This window comes from Bos indicus x Bos taurus, chromosome 5, assembly GCF_003369695.1.
Source record: "Bos indicus x Bos taurus breed Angus x Brahman F1 hybrid chromosome 5, Bos_hybrid_MaternalHap_v2.0, whole genome shotgun sequence".
Classification (NCBI taxonomy): Eukaryota; Metazoa; Chordata; class Mammalia; order Artiodactyla; family Bovidae; genus Bos; species Bos indicus x Bos taurus.
In genome coordinates this window covers 50,400,274-50,423,815 of record NC_040080.1, presented here as the reverse complement: position 1 = coordinate 50,423,815, position 23,542 = coordinate 50,400,274, and the positions used below count along the sequence as shown (strand labels likewise).

At 41.5% G+C, this 23,542-nt stretch overlaps 1 protein-coding gene across 1 annotated transcript in view; it reads left to right on the top strand.

Annotated features, from left to right (window-relative positions):
- Nucleotides 1-23,274, top strand: part of POLR3B (RNA polymerase III subunit B) — a 115,773-nt gene extending 92,499 nt beyond the window's left edge. The window contains exons 24-28 of the mRNA XM_027541892.1: nt 9,931-10,034; nt 10,588-10,754; nt 15,487-15,600; nt 16,943-17,116; nt 22,531-23,274. Coding sequence (XP_027397693.1) covers nt 9,931-10,034; nt 10,588-10,754; nt 15,487-15,600; nt 16,943-17,116; nt 22,531-22,660 — 689 coding nt within the window. The 3' untranslated portion in view covers nt 22,661-23,274. The remainder of the gene's footprint in view (nt 1-9,930; nt 10,035-10,587; nt 10,755-15,486; nt 15,601-16,942; nt 17,117-22,530) is intronic.
- The last annotated feature ends 268 nt before the right edge of the window (nt 23,275-23,542 follow it).

The window sequence follows — 23,542 nt, the reverse complement described above, 5'->3', positions numbered from 1 at the left end:
TGGCAACCCACTCCCGTATTCTTGCCTGGGAAATCCCATGGAGAGAAGAGCCTGGTCGGTCGGCCACCGTGTGTGAGGTCACAGGGTCTGACACAACTGAGCCACTAAACCGCCACCGCCACCACCACACCTGGGAAGCCAAGGTTGCTATATTCCCTGGAATTTTCCCTTGAAGAAGACGCAGCCTTTTCCTGAGACAGAATTCTAGTTTTTCTTAATATTATATTTAATATTACCTATTTAAATATTAATTCTAGTATTTCCTTGAGGAGATGCAAAATTCCCTTTCATCCTGGACAAGCAGCTTTACATAGCACTCCTCAGCCACCAGTCCAAAGGAAATACTATCCTCACATACCTCATTCCCGAAATGCCTGACGATCCCCCATATTAAGATATACTTCTGACACAGAGCTATGTTACCAGGTATTCCTGTCTTTCTAAAATCAACTCATTGTAAAACTCATTGGCCCAGTAGCCTGGCCAGAAGACAGTGTTTGGTTAAAATTTCTAAATCTGTCAAGAGTCAGCCTATGTAGAAGACAAAGAAGATTTTTTGTTTGCTTTGTCCACTCTCTTTGTCCTCTCCTTTGTCCACTCTCCTGGTTTGTCTGGCTCGATGTGGTGGTTAGAGCCAGGAGGGCCCTTGAGGGCAGTGACCTGGACAGGGCTGGAGGGAGCTGACTTGAATGTTCATGTGCAGTGGGCACAGCTGGTGGCATCTGCGTGGAGCCTTGCAAGCCACGCAGCCCTCAGCGTGGGGCCCAGAGAGGAGCTGGATGAGGCCTGAGAGAATAAACTGTGAATGAAATGGAGAATAGTCCACAATGTCCATTATGTGTTGTGGCTGTCATGAAGTGAGCCGACCAAAATTTCATAGTGTTGTGATATGGTGTCTCCTACAATGATTTCTTTCTGTATTGGTCTAGATGCACACCAGCATAAGAGAACTCTTAGTTGAACTAAGCTTTTACTCTTGAAATGTAGAATTTTTTCGGAAGTTTTTTTTTGGTAGCCTCTCCTGCAAGCTGACACAAGTGTGTTCTCTATGAGAAAAAGTAAAGATTGCTTTGACATAGGTCATCTTTATGCTCACCTCTCTCACCCCCTCCATTTAGAGCATTAAATTTGTTAGTCTTGGTGTTTAAAAAGCAATGTGGCCCTGCAGATGGCCTCATTTTTGTCTTTTGGTGAAAGTTTACCTTGACAAAGTTGTTATTAGGAATTAGGAAGTCTTTTTTTGTATACACACACTGTGTAGATGGCATTTCTGTACCTAATGCCTCTGAAAATATCCTCTCTAACAGACTTGAAAATTTAGTTTTACAGAACATGAGTGTCTATCCTGCTCCAGCCTGATCACTTCAAAGGTGGTGGGATAATTAGTAGCTAAAAGAAACACAGCTAAAGAGGTAGCTAAACAGTGGTAGTTACAAGCTCTGTGTTATAAAAACTCAAGAAGAAGGTCGAAGAGGCCACAGTACGTGGGTGAACTGGGACAGAAAAATCAGTTCTAACTAGCTGGGTTCAACATAAGTGCTCTGTGATAAGCAAAGCTTGAATGCAATTGATTGGACAGAGAAGGCCGGCTGGAGAAGTGAAAGTATTTGATCAGTAGCTGTTTAAAATGTGGCAGACCCAGTCAGCAGCAGCACTTCCTGTGACCTGGACAACAGAGGAGGACCAAGCAGAGAGAGCCAAGCGTGGAGGAGAGAGAAAGGATTCCATAAAGAAGAGGGAATTAACGCGAAGCAGCCAGGATTCACTCACAACACTCTTCTTGTTTCCTTTTTAAACTTTTTACTTTGTATTGGATTATAGCTGACTAACAAAGCTGTAATAGTGTCAGGTGGACAGCAAAGGGACTGGGCCATACATATACATGTATCTATTCTCCCCCTAAAATACACAACACACTTTTTAGATAAGGGAATTCCAATAGAGTTTTCCAATGAGAAATGCAAAGACTTTTAATGAAGTACATCATCCTCTGGGTCTTTGTGAGGTTCATTGTGCATCTCATCAGTAAATGCTTAGTGAATGAGCTCCCCCTCAAAGGAACTGGCCCTTGGTCAGAGATCTCTAGAACAGTTCATCCTTTTAGTAATATGCAAACTATTGGGGAAGGTGAGATGAGTTAGTAATAACCTGTACAGCAAAGTTATGAATTTGTTGTATGTTTGTTTATGAAGGAAGGAAAGCTTACTTTAATTTTAAATTCTGGTGGTGGTGGGAAAATATTAGGACCCCAAAGTCTTGATCTCCTTTCCCAAGTGTTCTCAACATCCGGGTACTTCATAGTGAAGCTATGACCTGTATAATAGATGCATAATGATGCTCCACAGGGGAAAGTAGAGCAGACATGGGTCTGGAATGTTCTTCGTGTTTTCTCTTCACATTCTTCCTTGATCAAATTTATAGATAAGAGTTAAAGACAGGAAGGGGCTTCCTGGTGGCTCAGATGGTAAAGGATCTGCCTGCAATGCGGGAGACCTGGGTCCGATCCCTGGGTTGGGAAGATGCCCTGGGAGGGCATGGCAACCCACTCTGGTATTCTTGTCTGGAGAATCCCCATGGACAGAGGAGCCTGGCGAGCTTCAGTCCATAGGGTCACAGTGAGTTGGACATGACTGAGCGACTAAGCACAGCACACAAAGATAGGAAGGGGCATTCACATAGAGTGCTGGTTGGAGTCATGTTTGGAACTAGAGTTTTTATTAAAGTCAAAATAATGTGTATAAGCCTCTTGAACTTTGGCATAGGTTCTATATGAACAAGGTTCATCAAGGGCACACATTTGTATCTTGAGCCTTGCTTTCTGTGATGGTCAGTGCATTTATTAGAAGGGTGAGCAGATTTCCTGCTCAGTTGGGTTTTTGTTTGCTTGTTTTATTGTTTAATCCTTTAACAAAAATTACCTGTCAGCCTAAGGAATTCCCAAGTTAAATTTCATTTCAGTCCTCAGGAAACCAAATTATTATATTTCCAGATTTCCTCTGACTTTTGCTGCCATTCACAATGAGGGAGGAAAAAGTGGACTCCTTTGATGTAGGGGAAAAAAGCAATATATCACTTCTCTCAGAGAACATTTCTCAGTCTCTCATGTGAAAAAGGATTAGCACCTCCAACAAAGGTCCTGGAGATCACAGAATCGGCAGCAACACCAAACAGTATTCCAAAGGAGAGGAAAAACTGTATTTGAGCAAGAGTGTTTGTCCTGGCAAACAGAAGCTTTTTAATAACTGCAAATCTGAGATAATGGCATACCCTCCTCAGCATCGCCCCCTAAATCCTCAAACAGCCAGTTTAAGTGGAGTGAAGTCAACCTTTGTTTTAAAATAGAAATACAGTCTTATCAAAGTGCAGTTTTTTTCTACAGGCTGATTCAGCTTATCTATCTTTGGTTCATAGGGATTACACCTTTATGGATAACATTGTTTGGAAGATTCATCTTTGACTCTCTCTTGTTCAACAAAAGTTCCATGATAAGGTCCCTTGCCTCCATTTTGCATTAATAAAAATTATTCAGCAACCTGCTAAATTAATTTATTAGATTTTAACTGAATGTCTATTAGAAGAAAAGAAAGTCTCCCCTGATTTCCCAACACATTAAAGAATCTGTATACAGTAAGCATGAAGAGGCAGTGGAAAGTAAAAAATTTTAAATTTGCTTGTGGCAAAAAATCCAAGAGAAAAAGTTTGTTAAGCAAGGCTGGGCAAAGCTTTGCTTTTTCCAGACCTTCACTTGTCATTTCAGTTTTCTATCTTATGTTTTCTAAAAGTGAGAGAATGAAAAGGCTTTGACTTAGAGTAATAATAATAATACCTTGTACTCATGTAACACTTGAAACCGTCTAAAATCCTCTCTGCTAGTCTGAAGCTTCAAAGTCTGGATGTCTTTGGCTCCCTACTTTGCTTGATCCTTTTGAATGAAAGACTCCAGTGGGAGGGGAGAAGGGGGCTGATGGAGTTAACAGCGTGAGCCCCAAGATAAGGTATATGACACCAGACAGTCCTTCAGAGTTTCCTTCCAAAAAGAAATCCTGGCAACTCTTTAACCTTTGAAATCAAGGTGATTTTTGTCCACATAGACACCTCAGGAAGATTTTATTTAATTTGCTTTTTGAAGAACAAATTTTGGTCTTCGGTAGCTAGCCAGTAACCCTCTGACCTTTTAGTAAATATCCAAGTAAAGCTTTGAAATTAGGGTTTTTAGTGTTTTATGGCCCAGAATAAAAATCTCCAATTCTGTTTCCAAATAGTGTAGCCTCAACACATTTTATTAAGCTCTCGACACATTCAGCCATGTGTATTTTGTAAAGTTCCTATGGTTATTGTTTTACAATAGCTGCTTCCAGAAGCATTGTAAGGGTTTCAATTAATCAGCCCTTTGTGTGCTTCAGACTATGCAAATTTATCACATCAAACCATTCAACTGCTCATGGGAAAGCTGTGTAAAAACTGTATTGTCTTCTAGCGCCTCCTCTCATTGAGAGTGATGTTTTAATAAGAAAGCTAATCAAGTTTTCTTATGCATTATTTATCTGTTAACATGTAAGGAAGAGCCGAATTAAAATTATGTCAACCGGGATATGGCAAGTGATGTGATAGATCTGGAAGCGATTCAACAACAGAACAAAGCTAATATGATTCAACAGTTTTTTTTTCTCCTCCCCTCCCCCTCAGGATTATTTAAGGTGGTGGTGTGGAGAATAAAAGAAGGTTAATTCAATAACTGGAAAGGGGGAGAGGAAGAAAGGAGTAACCACCTGTGTTAGCCTTCCCATTTCGACTTAGAGATTTACATTTCTGAATATGTAAAGGCTTATCGAGATGAGTTTGTTCAAAGTAGAAACACTTCTTATTGAACACGAACAGTTCGAACTTGAAAGCATTCCTGCTGCTTCTTCGGCCCCATTTAGCACCATATTCATCAGCAGTAAGCTACTCTGCCCTGGAAATCCGCAGCCCGGTCCTGTGAAGTCCTAAGTTATTACGAGACACCGTCCTGATCGCGTGAAATGATCTGCACGGCCCAGTGGAGGGAGCTGCCTTTCAGCCTCTTAAGCCACAGTTAGTGCCACTGCATCTGCCCCTTCCATCCATTCATTAAGTTGGTCTTCTTTGCCTTGCTAGTTTGCTTCCTGCTGAGAGTAATTAGGTTTCTTATATAATAATAATTCCTTGTGTTTAGCTGCCGCCTTTCTCTGAGGACCTGAAAGTACCTCTCAGACATTAGCTCATCTGTTTTTGTAATACAATTTCCTCCTGAGATAGATGCTAATTATTCCCATTCCAAAGACCAAACAACTAAGGCTGCCTGGAACTCGGTGCTTTACCCGCCAGGTAACAATATCGGTTGAATAGCACAGAGACAAAGTAAGATCTCCTGCTTCCTCGATGCCCCGCCCTCCGCAGGTCTCAGCGTCCAAGGGGTGATGAGCCTTTTATAGATGGCACTCCCCCTGCCCCCATGTCTGAACCTCATTAATACTGGGCTTGGCAGTGATCACACCTTCCCCGAACACCAAGCCTCTTCCTGCACTGTGACCAATAGAGAAGCATGGCAGCATCATTTCACCTTTGCTTAGTGCTCAGAGTATGAAACTGTGCAGAATAAATAGCCTTGTCTAACCAGTACCCACAGAGAGTAAAAGTTGGCAGTGTAGACTCTGATCGGTGTTATTTCAGCAGGATCGGCTCTGCATCACTTAGAGCATTAGAATGCGGTGAGCTGAGCCGGTCCAGGTATTTTCGTGGTCAGCATTCAGTTAGGCTACTCTGCTCGGGGCAGCTCTGAAGTGGACCCAAGTCTTAAACCTCTTCATATTCCCACCTCTATCACAGCACTTGTCACATAGCCTGTTAATAGAGGAAAATGATTCTCTCTTTTTTTCTCAGAAAAGAAAGAGTAAAAATATGTAGCAACCTGAAAATGGTAAATTTAATCCGAAAGTATTTATATTTAGAAGGTAGACTTGCTGCATAAAATTTTTAAAAATTAAAAAGTGAAGCAGAATATGATCTTAAGGGGAGACCAGGCTGTCAACAAGAGAAAAACCCTTTGCTAGTTGGTTCTCAGCACGTTAAAGTCACACCAAAAATAGCAAGTTAAAGATGTTATTTCAGTTTTTGTCTTTAGCCAGCTGTTACTTGCTTTTCTGTCTCTGTGTGGTAATGTAATGCTTTAGTATTTTTTCCATATCTTTTTTCTTACTTTCTTACCTTTTCTTTCCCCCCTGCCACCACCCCCGTTTGGATTGAAATGGATCCATTACATTAAGACTAGTTTTTTTTTTTTTTTTTAATCTACAAATGACTTTTGAACAACTCAGTTGCTGTTTATAATTAGAAATACTTTCTAAGAGTGATTTGTCAGATTAACTGGAATTTTGCTGGGTAAACCTGTTCTTAAAATGATTTATGTGGTGTTCTGCAAGGCACAGAAATAGAAACAACAAATCGGTGTAAGAGCCTCCACTATCTGGACCGTGACATAGAGAGCCGTGACAGCGGGTCCCCAGACTTGCCTTTGCCGTGTGGCGTGGCAGTCGGACTTGTAGCTTCTTGAGACTCCCTAAGTTCTTCACCTTTACAACTTGATGTTAAGATGGATGGTGATGGAATAATATTTTATTGACTGGGTATCTGTAGACTTTTTCTGCTCTAACTTTCTGTGTTCCAGTTTCTCCCTCTTGTCTGTTTCCATCTGTTAAAAGTTCTGTAGTGTCATCTGTGGTCTAATTCCCACTTGGCCCCTGTGAGTGTGTTAAGTGTTCCAGGCCTGTTAAACTAGTGTATTTGTATTTCACTGCCAGGCAGTTGTGCTATAAACAATGGGGTTGAGACACCAGCATGAGCCAGGGGATGAAATTTTATTTTAAAATCTGAAATGCTGCGTAAGCATTTAAGGTATGAATCAGTAATTGTTTCACAACAGCTTCCATTAGATATGGTTTATTTGTAGTCCATCCTCTTTTCAAGGATCCAGGAGAGTGTTAACACACTGAAGCGTACTGCATATCATTTACATTTTTAAACTAGTATTAAAGGAGAGTAACTTTAAAGAGTTGTAAATATCGGAGGAGATTTTTATGCCTCTGTTCCTGGAGAAGCCAAAGTTTTAATTTTTCATTTGAAAAATAAGAGGAAAAAAAAAAACCTTTCTGCTTTGATTAAAGATTTGAATAATTCTGAAACAGAAATACCTTTAAAAAAAAAAAAAAAGAAAGAAAAGTCTGGTTCTAAGATCGAGAACTCTCTCCCCCACCGCCTAATGAATTCAGTAAAATACAAAGTTTAAAAAAATCATCTGTCTCATTTGAGATTCGAGATCATCAAATCCTGTCTAAATATTTTGTTTTAACTCCTAAGCTCATTATGGTTTCTTTGTGTTAACTCGTATTAAAATCTGTCAGCTATGACTGGTCTCATAAGCACAGTCAGCGGACCAGAATAAGTTAATTATTTACTTGCGTCACTAGTGCTCTTCATCTAATGAAATGCACAGCTGTGTTGGATCTGCAGTTGGATGTGTAGCGCGCATTGTTCCACAAGTCAGCAGAGGGTAGAAGCCGCAATGATGGAGAGCCCTCAGTTCTTTCTGCTGTTCTGGCTTTCTGTGTCGATTTCATGGATCTTTTATCATTCACTTTCACACAAAACAAACAACACAGGCCTGTCTGCTATGGGAACCATCTTGGCATATAAAAGGGTTTTCAGAGCCTAAAGTAATTTTAAGTTAGCGAAGATTTAATTTTTGGCTTACAGGTGCCCTTGATTCAGATGTGGCCCCAGCAGTTCCTATTACGGAATGAAAAAAAAAAAAAAAAAATCTGTAAGTGACTTACATAACCAATACTTTTTTAAATTGCAATGTCAGAAAAGGGCTGGTAAGAAAATAACTTCCCAAGAAAGGAAGCTCTCTACCAAATATTAATCAGATCTCAAGCAGAGTTGTTGGAGATTCAGATTTCAGGGGAGGGAGCACTGCTTTCATTTTAATCACAAAATGAAGTTAAATTTGCTTGATGAAATGTGTCCACTAAGACTGGGAATACAGAATGCAAATCATGTATTTCTTTACCCTCCACCAATCTGAGTGTGTCCAGCTTCCGCCCGGGGTTCCTGCACCTCCTGCTCCTCACTCCCACCTTCTCCTACCAGGCGAACAGGCAGCTGCCCCTAGAGCCGACGCCAGCATCCCCCTGTGAACTGCTGTGGAAGGGGGTGCTGAAGCTTTTCTTCGGTTTTGTTTTTAAGGGATGTAGCCGAGCCCTTCACCTCCTCACCAGCCAAAGTGACATTCTCACCCAAGCACATCCTGGGACTGGCCTCTGCAGGAATTGCTGTTTTTAACATTTTGTTCACTGCTAAACAATGTTGTTGTCGGTTGCACCTAGATTTACAATTTGATCTCTTTCAGAGTAGATTTCCCAGTAGCCCCAGTGTTTTGTCGGATAATTTCAGTGTAGACAAGATGGATTTTTGGAGAGAAGAAAAGAGAGTCACAGACTCTGCTTGATTTAAATTCTAACACACTGTAGCTGAATTTGCAGTCAAGTGAACTGACTGTTTCTATGCTTGATGTAGGAAAGCATATGTTCTTTATGATAAACAATACAGTTTCAACCAAAAAGCCAAGTAAAGTACCTACATGCTCTAGAATTCAGCTTCATAAACCTAATTACCATTATTGTTGGCAGTGACTGGAAATCTGAATATTGATAACTGATGTCAAATAGATAAATGGTGCTCTTTTTCTTTAGATTTCAGGTCTTGGTGTTTATAACATGTCACCCAAAAAAAATCTCTTTTGAAATAGTTTGAGTAATTATGTAGAAACCAAACTGAGGAAAGAAACGTTTCTTTGAGGACAGTTTCTTTTTAATAGATGCAGATGGTTGATAGCTTCGTGTACAAAGGAAAATAAATTTCATATTTTGAAATATTAAAGCATTTTTTCTTGCCCCAATGCCATTGTACACTAGCTTTCTAATTCTGAATTTTGTAGATTGTGGTTAGCAGTCTAAATTGTACTCTTGTATTCCTCCTATCAACAAAGAAGTCAGAGGAATTTAAAATTATTTAAGTGGTAAGATTTTATAAGTTAGATTTTTAACTCTACAGATTAGAATAATATTTAGGGATTAATAAAGTACAACCAATTTAAGAGACTATCAGTAGAGTGCAGAGAGTTGGTGGGGTTTTGTTTTCATGCTTAGAATTTCATGTCTAACTCTAGCCTTTTCTTCCAAGAATAATTTGGCATTTAATTTTCTTGTTTAACTTCACACTTCAATCTGAGGTCCCTTTTCTGATGCGCTGTCAACTATAGGAATTACAATTCCTTAGGGCAGCTTAGGGAAAGCCAGGGGAGCCGGGGCAGAAACCGGCCCCGCAAGCCAAGGGCTCAGCAGCCAGTGGGTAGACCCGTCAGCACATCGGCCACGCACAAGTACTCCTTGTCCCAGGTTTTAAAACCACAATTTAAACACACCCCTCGCTCAGTCAGCTCTCTGTGTTTGGTGGTCAGAGAACTCGCATTCCTGGGACCTGGGTACGGCACATCAGGAGCTGGTGACGCAGAGCGAGGCCGCTGCTGACCTGCAGCTTCAGGGCTCCTGACAGGGCCAGGACTGCTCTCCCCTCTCCGTGGCTGGAGAGGCTGGGCCAGCAGCCGACGGCACGCTGTGTGTTGTGCCAGCAGGCCAGTCCGCAGGCTGCAGGGCCTTCCCGCCGGGACAGTTGTTTCGAACCATTTGTCTAGCAGGGCAGTTAGAAATTGCTTTTGTTAATTCCTGATAGAGACCACAGAGAAGGTTTGAGAGCACCAGAGATAGAAATGGCAATGAGGAGATCCCGGTTCAGTTCTGTGCTCTTCCTTCCTGCCGACTGGCTGTACGCGGCCCGAAATCTTCTCTCCCCCAGGTGTCTGCGGCTTGATCGTCCCTCAGGAAGACATGCCATTCTGTGACTCTGGCATCTGTCCGGACATCATCATGAACCCCCATGGCTTCCCATCTCGAATGACGGTCAGTCCGTTTTTCAGAGACGCTGCTTTTAAGGAAGAGGGCAAGGCAGTTGGAAGAGACGGGACCCTGAAACTGATTTTCAGAAAGGGCCGTTGAGCAAAAATAGGTTCCTGACCAGGTGGGCTGGTCTAACAAGGGGAGGTGGAGAGGCCTGGGCTGTTCTTCAATGGCAGTCTTCTGAGTGATGAAATTACTCCCCAGCAAAAGACTCCGTCATATCAAACCTAATGCATCTCCCTCTCCGTGGTTGTCACTGGTCAGCCTGGCTCCACCACTGACCAGCCTTGGGACTTCAAAGTCGCTTAACCCCTTGGTCTTCAGTTTCCTTGTGTGCTAACAGAGGGAGATAATAGTATCTATCCCATTGGGGTTTTGGAGGCATAAACTTAGGTCACAGTAAGAGAGGGTAAATATTTGCTGCTCTTAATTTGTCACTGTTACTAAGAGTAATAGTCTCATAATCTTTGGGGGGAAGGAAGGCCAGAGCTAAATAAACCAACAGAATTCCTGCACCACAGGAAGGTGCTTACTTAAATCTGTTCACATCACGCAGGTGGGAAAGCTAATCGAGCTGTTGGCAGGCAAGGCCGGCGTGTTAGATGGCAGATTCCACTATGGCACCGCGTTTGGAGGCAGTAAAGTGAAAGATGTGTGTGAGGACCTCGTCCGCCATGGTTATAACTACTTAGGGAAAGACTACGTTACATCTGGCATCACAGGGTGAGTGTGTGTTTAGACATCTTAAAGGAAAAGCATGATTTTATTAAAGTAAAAGTCTGATAAGACTTAAGAGCCCTTAAAATATACAGCTGGACTTTTTAAAGAAATCTGAAACAAGAAAATCCAGGTTGGTGCTGGATGTGGCAGCTAAGCTCTGGTGGTCATGACTTTACAACATGTGTGTCTCACGTCAGCACTCTGTATACTGTTCCTGATGTTGTATGTGAATTATATCTCAGTTAAACTGGGGAACCGGAGAGAAGAAAAGTTTTAATTTAGAAAACTAGGGCTTCCTGGGTGGCTCAGTGGTAAAGAATTTGCCTGCCAATGCAAGAGACACAGATTTGATCCCTGCTCGGGGAAGACCCCACATGCCTCGGAGCAACTAAGCCCACGTGCCACAACTATTGAGCCTGTGCTCTAGGTCCCGGAAGCTGCAGCTGCTGAGCCCTCGCGCCGCAGTTACTGAAGCCTGTGCACCTAGAGCCTGTGCTCTGCAATGAGAGAAGCCTGCCCACTGTAGGAAAGAGTAGCCCCTACCTGCTTGCTGCAACTAGAGAAAAGCCTACATAGCAACACAGATCCAGCACAGCCAAAAATATAAACAAATAAATAATTTTTTTTAATTAAAAAACTGATAAATTCAGGAATTCTGTTTTGCTGAGGAGGTTCTCATTTAAAAAGTAGAAAAGATCTTATTAGGATTACTACACAACTTTTAAACAACACATCAATTGTGTATAATACAAAGTCTCTTAACTGTTGACCTTTCTCTGTACTTCTATGATGAATTTCAGGTATTTTGTGCTCTGACAGATAGCCTGAGGCCTAATGTTTGCACATTGATTCTCCAACAGCGTGTTAAACACCTAAGTATATAACAGTGAACAGAATAGACATGGTCCCTGACCTGTGCATCTGACCATTGAGATTTGTTACTAGACATTAAAAGATAGAGATTACTTTCTCAAATGATCTACCCAGACTGTAATAATGTGAATTTCTTTAGGTGTATCATGGTTGAGATATTATAGAAAATCACATTACAGGAAAAAAGTGGTGGTCCATTTCAAAAATGATTCAGTGAAATAGCTAAGGTCCATTTCAAAAGAAAAGTTGTCATTGCTCAACTGATCGTTTTACGCTTTGCTTCTCATCCAGAAATAACGCAGTAGTTGACCAGAAGGTGTGCAGAACTGGTAACTCAATTTGGCGGACCTTCTGAACATAATTTTACTGGAAGATTTGAATGGGTTGTGCCCTGCTTCCTGTGAACAAAACTGTAGACTATGTCTACACCACCTTCTCCAGTGCCTCCAGCCAAGCCATTCATCTCAGTGGCAAAGTTTGAGAAACACTGTTTTAGCTTGTTAGTTGAAAGTTCCACACAGGACTTACAAACATATTCACCCACCAGCTTTCATCTCTTGTCGTATTTCTGAGCATAGTTAAGAGGAAAAATTGCATATGGCTTTATTCAGTTAATGATAGAATGGCATTAGGTGACAGAGTTCCAGAAATTCTACCATGAAGAGCCATACAGTGGAGAAATAGAATCATTTATTATTAAAAGCTGGAAAGAAAGGGGGTCATTGTGACCCCCTTGTACAAATAAGAAAACTGAGATAGAGAGATCATGCAATTACTTTGTGACCGGCCTAGGGTGAGAATAGTGTCTCCTGACACCCTGTCCATTGAGCCTTTCACTCTACTGTGTCTTCCAAGAGTCTGGCTGTACTTAAGCCAGCAGAATGGCTTGATAGATGCAAAAGTCTTTGCTAGTGGTGCTGAAAGCACTGTAAGATGTGTACCACGCAAGCAGGGGCAGGTGCTTTTGTGTCCTCTCTGCTGTGTCTTTTGTTTTCTTTGCTCTTTCCACTCTTGCATCAGGCTGTGGCCCAAAATTTACTTAGTAGGGAAAGCCCTGGATTTGAGTCACTGTACCACTCACCAGCTCTTATTTAGCCCTCTGTGCCTATTTCTTCATCTTAAACAGAGGGAAGACAGTCTCTCCCTCCCTGGACTGAGTTATGGATTAAGTCATGAGTTAGATAGAACATACTAGATGCTTCCTTTCTTTTGAGGAAGAAGTTCTGGGGCAGTTAAACATGTTTTTAAAGGCGTCTTTCTGGCTGCTCTTGCTCCAAACTGAAGAAAAAAGCTTTCTACTGTCAAAGCATTTAAATATTCACTCTCTTTTGAAACTCTTAGTACACCTTTTCTAAAGGCTCATGAGTCAGCCATGTGACAGATGTTGACCAAGTACCAGTTGTGTGCCAGGCAGAGTCATTAGTGCAGGGACCACAGTGGCAAAGAGATGAAGTGCTTATCCTGCAGAGTTTACTTCTCCTGGGGAAAAGAGGCGATAATCAGAGAAATAACAAATGTATATTTTAATACCAAACAGTGACAAATACTCTGGACAAAATATAACCTAGGTGAGAGCTGAGACAGTGCCCTGGCACTGTGATGCTGGGGTGCAAGGAGGACCCCATCAGGGTGCATCTCTCTGAAGAGGTGGCATATTTGACAGAGCCACATGAGTACCTGGTGAAGAATGTTTCACGCAGAGGGGACAGTGAGTGCAAAGGCCCTGAAGCAGACAGGTATGCTACATTTGAGGAGCAGTAAAGAAGCCAGTGTTGCTGAAGTAGAGTTGCATGGTGGGGAGAGGGAGTAGAAAATGAGTCAGGTGGACAGGAACCAGCTTGTGTTAGACCTTGTGGCCATGATACACAGTTTGGGTGATACAGATTCTGAATGTAATGGGAAACCACTGGGAATTTAGAGCAGAAGAATGACCTGCTGTGAGCTCTGTTTTAGAAGGAATCACTCTGGCTTATTGTGTAAAGAATAGATTATTAAGAGATAAGAGTAGAAGCAGAGAGACAGATCAGAGGATTGTCTGCAGTGGTCCAGGCAAGAAAGGAAGGTGACTTGACAAGGGTGGCAACCGTGAAAGAGGGGTTGTCCTATATACACTCTTTCACAACCTGTTTACATTTTTTTCACTATTCTTTTTAATTGAATGAAAGACTTCATTTTATAGTGCTTTATATTTTCAAAAGTTTCGCACATGGTTTCATATAATCCCATAATAACCCTTTTTCTCCTACCCCTATACTGCCCCTTTTGCTTCCCTTTCCCCACTGGTAACCAGTAGTTCGTTCTTTATGAGTCTGGTTCTTTTTTGTTTTATTTACTAATTTGCTATAATTTTTAGATTCCACATATAAGTGACATCATATGGTATTAGACTTTCTCTGGCTTTTTCACTTAGCATAAGTCCCTGCAAGTTCACCTGTGTTGCTGCAAATGGCAAAATGTCATTCTTCTTTATGCCTGAGTAGCGTTCCATCATATAGATATACCACATCTTCTTTATCCACTCATCTGTTGATGGACACTTAAGATTGCTTCCATACCTTGGTGATTGTAAATAATTTTTAAATGTTGTATGGAAACACAAAAGACCCCAAAGAGCCAAAACAATCTTGAGAAAGAAGAGTAGAGCTGGAGGAATCACTCTCCCTAACTTAAGACTGTACTACAAAGCTATAGTAATCAAAACAGGATGGTACTGGCATAAAAACAAACAGATCAATGGAACAGGATAGAAATCCCAGAAATAAGCCCACACACTATGGTTAATTAATCTGTGACAAAGGAGTCAAGAATATATGGTGGAGAAAAGACAGTCTTTTCAATACGTGGTGCTGGGAAAACTGGACAGCTACATGTAAAAGAATGAAATTAGAACAAACTCTAACACCATACACAAAAACAAACTTAAAATGGATGAAAGACTGAAATGCAGGACTAGATACTATAAAACTTCAAGAAAAAAACATAGGCAGAATACTCTTTGACATAAATTGCAGCAATATTTTTTCTATCCATCTCCTAAAGCAAAGGATACAAAAGCAAAAATAAGCAAATAGGACCTAATTAAACTGAAAAGCTTTTGCACAGCAAAAGCAACATCAATAAAACAAAAAGATAATCTAATGCATGGGAGAAGATATTTGCAAATGATAAGACTGAAAAGTGGATGGGGTTAATATCCAATACATAAAAACAGCTCATATGGCTCAACATTAAAAAAAACAACCTAATTAAGAACTGGATAGAAGAACTGAATAGACTTTCTCCAAAGAGGACATGCAGATGGCCAACAGGCACATGAAAAGATATTCAGCATTGCTAGTTATCGGAAATGCAGATCAAAACCACAATGAGATACCACCTCACACCTGTCAGAATGGCTATCATCAAAAAGAACAAAAATAACAAATGTTGGAGAGGATGTGGAGAAAAGGGAGCCCTTGTACACTGTTGGTGGGAATGTAAATTGGTGCAGCCACTGTGAAAACAGTATGGAGATTTCTGAAAAAGCAAAAAATAAAAACTACCATATGACTCAGGAATTCCATTCCAGGTTGTATATCCAAAAAACCAAAAACCCTAATTTGAAGAGATACATGCACACAGTGTTCATAAATTTTTATTTCTAATCAAACAGTATATCTTTTATTGCATCTGTGGTACTTGTATATTTTCAGTTCTAGCATTTTGTTTACTGCAGTCTGAAAGGCACTCTCTTGCCCATTCATTCAGTCATAAACTCATTCAAAAAACAGATTAGGACCTGCCAGTGATGATTCCTAAAAAAGGTTGTCTCTTGTGAGCCCAGACTTAGGTCCTTAACCTAAAACTCTGGCCTTTCTTGCAGTGAGCCCTTGGAAGCGTACATCTATTTTGGCCCTGTGTACTATCAGAAACTGAAACACATGGTGCTTGATAAGATGCATGCCCGGGCCCGGGGACCACGAGCTGTCCTTACCAGGTAAGAGAAGAGCATTTATAATGTAGTCAAGTCCACGTTGCATTTCTCGGATGTAGCAGTAGGCAGATGTCAAAATTTAGGGTGTTAAGTAGGCATCAACAAAATTCACATGTCTGATTAAAGTGAGAAAATAGCCACCAATTGAAAATCAGTTCTTAGGTAAGCAAACCCATGGAAGGTCTTGCCAGTAGTCTCCTAACAAAGTCATTTATCCTGTACCAGTTGGGGCTTGGGTCCCTAACCTTTTAAAGTATTCTCAAGCCCAGCAGATACGTAAACCACAGGAAGTCCATTTAGGGGGCCAGTTCTCACACAAGAAGGAACGGCCTGAGTGGGACACACAGAACCTTCCCAGTCTCTGGGGAACCTCCCATCTGGCTCAGAACTCCATCCTTCCGGGGGATTCCTGATCTATTCCAAGTTTTATAGAAAACTCTCTCTGCTTCTTCCCATGTTTAATTTATATCTTGGTAGTAAAGCTCCTCTCTGGAGCCCTGGCCGTAGCTATTGGGGACCCAGGTTTCTTCCATAGTGTGTTCTGCTCAGTTTTTCTATTTTTAAATAACAGAGAACTGAGACATCTTTGAAAATACTCAAAAGACTTTCTCCCCTGATTTAACGACTATACGGTGCTGATAATGATGATAGTGATGGCGATAGTAATGCTAACACTGCTGTTTTATGTGATTATATTTTAACTTAACTGTTATATCACAGAAGCTTGTGTAATTATTATTTCCATCGAATAATAATATTAGCAGCCACTCAGGTTACGTCTCTTATTGAAGGCTCTTTGGGCTAGATTGTCTTACATGCATTTTTACAAATGAGACTGAGAGGCTGAGCAGCATGCTTTTGGTCACTGTCTACAAGCAGTTTGACAAATACCATACAATATCACTTACATGTAGAATCTAGAAAAATGGTATAGATGGGCTTATTTACAAAGCAGAAACAGAGTCATAGATGTAGAGAACAAATTTATGGATACCAAGGAAGGAGAGGGTGGGATGAATTGGGAGATTGGGATTGTATAAAATAGATAACTAATGAGAACCTACTGTATCACACAAGGATCTCTATTCAGTGATCTGTAGTGACCTAACTGGGAAGGAAATCCGAAAACAAGTGGATATAGGTATATATATAGCTGATTCACTTTGCTGTACAGCAGAAACTAACACAACACTATAAAGCAACTATACACCAATAGGAAATTAATTTTAAAAAATAGAAGCAGTTTGAATCCAGGTGAGCCCTGCTCTGTAGCCTGTGCTTTTAGCCAGCATGTGATGCTGCCTCTTTGTTTAGTACAAACACATTTGTCTGACTTGTTCCAAAGGCAGCCCACTGAAGGTCGATCTCGCGATGGTGGTTTGCGTCTTGGAGAAATGGAACGTGATTGTTTAATCGGTTATGGAGCCAGTATGCTTTTACTAGAGAGACTAATGATTTCAAGTGACGCCTTTGAGGTTGATGTCTGTGGGCAATGCGGACTTCTGGGGTACTCTGGCTGGTAAGTGGATACCACATGTCTCTCGCACCGCATCCCTTGCCTCTTAAATCACAGCTCAGTGTTTCACCCTGCATCTTCCCCACATATTCTGCAGCCTTCCCTATCCAGGCATTCCGGAATTCAGGATTCTGTATGTACATGCTTAGTTTGTCTGCCTAATGTTCTGCTCTCTATGACCACTACAGTTTAAACTCCCAAGGAGACTTTGTCTTCTTTTTAATGTTATCTCAAGTACCTTTTATAACACTGCTGCTGCTACTGCTAAATCAGTCGTGTCCGACTCTGTGCAACCCCATAGACGGCAGCCCACCAGGCTCCCCCGTCCCCACGATTCTACAGGCAAGAACACTGGAGTGAGTTGCCATTTCCTTCTCCAATGCAAGAAAGTGAAAATGAAGTCGCTCAGTGGTGTCCGACTCTTAGCGACCCCATGGACTACAGCCCACCAGTCTCCTCCATCCATGGGATTTTCCAGGCAAGAGTACTAGAGTGGGGTGCCATCGCCTTCTCTGTTTTTATAATACTATTCATCTGTAAATACTAGCAGATTCAGAATTATAGCATATTTTAACTAGTATCCTTCAATAGAAGACCGTGTCAAATGCCCTTGTTTAACCTCAAACCCAAAGAACCAGGTACGTTGCCCCAGCTCTTATAGCAAATTGGTGGCAGAGCCTGGACCTTGTCTGTACCCTCTCTGCTTTACATTTGGCCTGTGAATTCCCTGAAGTCAGAGACCACGTCTGTCTCGGTTTTTCACTCAACAAACGTTGAGTAAGAATCAGCTACATGCCAGACACTGTTCTAGGCCCCAGAGTTATAGTGGTAAATAGGACAGATGAATGGCTGCTCACAGGGAGCTTGTCTTCTAGCTCATTCTAACTCCACCTCTACTTCTCCAGCCTGGGACCTTTTTGATGCTAAATCAAATATAATTGCTTAGGATTATCCATAGATAAATTGCATAATTCATAAACTTTGTAATTTCTGTGTTGAGTTCAGTACACAGGCCAGTTAAAAGATGATACTCCGTATTTTTTGTTTGTGCTTGTTTTCCTCCTTATACTGGTTCTACTCCACCACTGAAGAGCAGCTGCTCTCCTTAGGTTAGTCATGATCCAGAGCCCTGAAATACCCCTGCAGGCAGGAGAACCAGCAGTTCCCTGGTGTTTACTCACTCTTCTGCCAGAGATGAGGTCTAGCAGGGTATAAGGCAGATGCTGTGGGACAGGAAATAGCCTCAACTCCCTCACCCACCCTCGCAGAGCCCCTTCCCCCACTGAGTCCCCCTTCAGAGCCTCCTTCCAGAGAGAACCCCAACTTTTTGCCATCTGTCGCTGCCAGTTTCTTGGTGAATGAAAGCAAATCAAGAGTTGGAATGAGTGAACTTCTTTGAACACAGTGTATATACCTTGCTAGTTCACGACAAAACCCTTTAGCCAGTTAATGATTTTTTTTTTTTTTGGTGTAAAATAGTTGAGAAGGAGTCGTCTGTTTCTTCTTATCTGTGAAGAAATCATTTCATATTAAAAACCCAACACAAGAGGTGGCTGTTTGCACTTTGTTCCTTTCACACGATGGCAGAGAGGAGGCGACAGTATTCTAAGCATAAGCCTGGGCATTGCTTTATCAGTGACATGGGAGGGGGTGTTTCAATTCTGAGATGTCTGTTTGTCTTTTGAAATGCATATTGAGTTTGCTTTTTATTGTTCTGGCTGTGTAACACACCAACAAAATGTGTAATAGCAAGATGCCTGGAACTAGTTTTACTATGCTTAAGTCTTCTAATTTGGTGCAAGGATTTTTTTTTTATAAGCTTAAACTACAAGCACGTATTTCTCATATATATGGAGGCAGGGAAGTTTAAGATCAAGGTATCAGCAGATGTGCTGTCTGGAGAAGGCCTACCTCCTGGCTCGTAGACAGCCATCCTCTGGCGCAAGGATCTCAAAGTAATTTATTTTGAAAAGATGGTGCAGAGGAATCATTTTATTAAGAACAGGGATCATGAGACTTCAGAGTTTCCTTTTCTTCTCCATTCTCCCCACATTCCCTCCTGTGCCTCCCACTCAAAGAAGAAAGAGAGTGTGTGTGTGACAGGGAAGAGAAAGAGCAAAAAAGAACGGAAGCAGTAGATGAGCTTCATTCACATACTTCGAAAACCTTCCCCTGTCTTCCGCTGAATACTCGGGGAAACTCACATAAACTGTGGCTGATATCCTCGTTCTTCTGTTAAATTCTCATCTCCTTTGCTGCTGATCGTTTGTTTGATGGCAGTGCCTGATTTTGAAGCTCATGTGTTCAATGTGTATTGTATTTGAAATCCCTTGAAAGAGGACTAACTCAGGTTATACAGTTTAAGGGTCTTTACTGTAATTAAACAGACATAGATATGCGTAGGTCTGATTTTGAGTAGCCTGCTTACAGACCACTCAACCCTTGTGTCCAACAGAAAAAAATAAAATCCTCACCCACTCTGGGAGTCTGGCACCCTCCTTGCGCTGCTTCCTAGCAGAGGGGCCTAATGATGCTGTCATTTTCCCGTCCTTACCTGATCAGGCGCGCTGGGTTGTGTGGGAGGGAGCACGGGGCATTTGTTGGAGGAAGTCGCTCTTTAATGAACAGCACAATGGAGGCTGAGTAATTAGAGCAGTTCAGAACCTTGAAACTGGCCTTTTGTCAGTGATTTGCACATTAGTAAGGCATTGCTATGGGGATGTTTACAGCAAGACTGTTGTTCTGCAGAAGACACGGAGGGCGCAAGTCACAAAAGAGAGGAAAACTGCCGAGAAAAGAAAATCCCTATTCGGATAATTAGCTCGTAGAGGATATTTTACTGGACAGTCATTCCTCATGTGAAGCCACAGCCTCCTTCCACTGCCTTCGCCTTAAAAAATCAGTTGTTTCTTGTTGTTTGGGTCAAGTCTCTTCCTTTGGAACTCTTTCAGAAATAGGGTAAAACATTATATATTTTTATTTATGTGTGTTTTATCTGTATATATGTGTATGTTTTATCTGTATATATTTATGCATGTATGTATGCACTGGAACATCTTAAATGATGAGAAATATTTAATTAATAGAGAAGATTAGTGGACTTTCTGGATTATGAATCAGCACATATGGAAACTTTAAACAGATGAGCTTGGATTGAAGTCACAGGATAATGTACTGGTCAGGAGAATCAGCAAGACATTCCCCCAGTTAAATCCATTTCTCCAGTTTAGTTAAAGCATGAACATGATTCCTGAATAAATTAGATCAACCCAGGCACATTTAAAAACATAATTCATAAACTGTAATGCATTAAGGAGGTCTTTAGGTAGTCTTTTAGGAAAAAGTCATCCATAATGTTCCTATTATTAGTGTTGATGGACTCAGATCTCCACAGTGCTTGTTAAGGTCTCTGCAGGTCCCCTGGTGGGGACCCGGGCATGGGTCCATCGTGGCTTGTCCTTTTTCCCTCCACCTCTCCTTGTAAAGTTCATATCTGCATAGTCACCCACCATCTTGTTCAAATTCTCAGCCTTAATGCTTTTCTAAAATTAATAAAGCTTTATTTTACTGATGGCAAAAATGACCCCTGAATATTTTTATTATATTCTTTTGTAAAAAATACATATATATAGAAAAAATTGTCACGTTTGTGACAATACAAATTCCTGCCACCCACAGATGACCACTGTCAACATTTTAGTGACCCTTTGGGGACATTTCTGTTTGCCAGTTGTTCTGTGGTTTAGTTGCTAAGTCATGTCCAACTCATGGACTGTAGCCCACTAGGCAAGAACACTGGAGTGGGTTGCCATTTCCTTCTCCAAATAGTCTGTACCCTTTTTTACTTTAAATCATGAACCCCTTTGAGATTCTGATAATAGCATAAAAAGAAAATTATATACACCAGAAAATCTGGTTACAGATGATTTTGAAAGCTTCATACATTTACTGAAACCCATCTGAGAACCCCCCCATGTAATCACACTGTTGAGTAGACTGCTTTTTCACTCCACACTGTGTCCTGATCACCTTTACATTTCACTAATCTGGGTCTGGCTGCACAGGGTTCTTCTGCATAAATGTCCTGTAATCACAGAACCAGTAATTTATTGGACATGTGAGTTCTAGCTTTATGCCGTTATAACCAGTTTGACCATGAACATTCTTGTGCCACTTTCGTGCTTACTCAGTGAAATGACACACACCTCTATATGTTTAACACACGTTGTCTTACTGCTCTGTTCTGCCCATCACTAAGGAATCTCCATCACTAAGGAATCTCCCTCCAGCCCCCAGTCAGCACTGACTCTTCTAAGCCATGGTTGCTGTCCCTCCTACATTCATTTTGCACCCTGTTAGCTGGGAGGATCCAGTTTTCTACCTGTTAAGTTTCAGGATATATACTGGAAATCTATTGTCCCCGGTACCCCAGACCCTTGAGATACAGGGTGAGGTCCTGTTTTGGTCTGAAACCTAAGAGAATAACTCAGCTTCTCTCCTGGGACCCTTCTTCCGTTGTAGCCATTGATTAAGATCTAGGTTCAGTTCACTGGCTTTTCCTGAAGGAAGAGAAAAGAAAACTAATTGAAAGAGCAGATACGTTGGCTCGGAGCAGGTGCTGTTGTGAGGATAAAGTGGGAATACATGAACACACACAGGAATCAGTGCATTGTGAGCGCAGTGGCCTCCAGGACTAAGGGAAATATCTATGCTTGAAGAGCACTGGAAAAATAAGTAGCATGTGACTGACACCACCTTCCTGTATGAAAGTCTTCTCTTGCCCATCACACTTCAAGCATTTCAGTGACAGAAAGCAAATTGAGCATCTTGTCTAGAATTGTATAGAGCAGTAGTAGCTTTTCAACTACAGGGATAGGGACTAAATTGTTTTGAAATTCTTTCAACAACAAAGACTAAATCTGAGTAACTTTCAGATAGTTCAGATTTCTGGGCCTCATTCAAAACAAGTGTATAGGCAGATATTTTGCATTTTAAAGAGAAAGGTCTAGAAGTGTGGATGCAACTGATTAAAAGTACGTGCTTTTAAAACTGGGGGAGTGGTATTTGGTTTGTTTTTTTCTTTTCCTGCCTTGGATGCTTCTTTTTATTCCACGGGTGTACACATACATATTTGAAGAAGGAAATGGCAACCCACCCTAGTATTCTTGCCCAGAGAATTTGATGGATAGAGGAGCCTGGCGGGCTATAGTCCATGGGGTCACAGAGAGTCGGACACCACTGAGTGACTCACTTTCACTTTCATACATACTTATTTGATAGTGTGAATGAACACGAGGACTAGGAAATGAGGGAATTCAATAGGATGGTCGTGGAATGGGCAGAGCGCATCTTCCCTTCCTTCGAGCTGCCTCCGCCCCCGAGTTGCTGTCCCTCTAACACAGCTGACTTGGTTTCAGGTGCCACTTCTGCAAGTCGTCCTGCCACGTGTCCTCCCTGCGCATCCCGTATGCCTGCAAGCTGCTCTTCCAGGAACTGCAGTCCATGAACATCATCCCCAGACTGAAACTGTCCAAGTACAACGAGTAAGGATGGCGGATGGTTCTTTAAAAAGAACGGTCGGTATGTCCGACGCAGTGGAAAGCGGAAGAGATGAGGACCACCTCTACTCTGGGGTGTTCACACATCCTTTGAATTGTTCTCTCTCTCAAAAAAAACAAACCACATAATTGATGGAGAGGCTTTTTATACGTTGGGAGACTTGGCTGAGCAACCTCCATCAACGAGCCTCATGCCACGGGAGAGGTGCCAATGATACAGACTCGAGTGAAGTCTCTTGTCCATGTACCAAATTTGATTCACAAGTGGATGTGAACTAAAGGATAAGCTTTTATTTATGGCCTGGTATCTTGAAATTTACTCATTAGAAAGACCTTCCTCCTTAAGAAAATAATGTTTAGGGTCAAAGAAAACTCAAGATTCTTAGGAAACAGGAAGAATCTGTTTGAGTTGGCTGACTACTTTGTCTGGGAGTCTGTTCTGAGCTGTGTCTATAGGAAAACAACAGCAGGAAGCTGAGAGGATAAGCGGGGTCTTTCTTGTCCGGTGCAGTGAGGGGATAAATTTTCCCTACAATTGAATCTTGTCTTTATACACCCAACTTATTAATTCTATTAATAAATGTCTTCCTAAGGTACTCTTAAGTTTACCAAGGATGTCACCTTGTCTTAAGGACTAACTGCTACTCTTCTGAACCGCCATGATCATATGCAGTAACATTTGTTGAGTATCTGAAAATAATTCCATGGATGCTTTGTTAAGTTTTCCATCCCTTCCATTCCTGCCAGGATGTTTAGCTGTTCATTTGGCTTTTAATCGGACAGCACTCTTCATCCGATTCTATAATAGGTTGTTCTTAATTGCTCTGCCCTGAAGCCAGATAAATATTTGTGTTAGGGATTATTTGTAAGT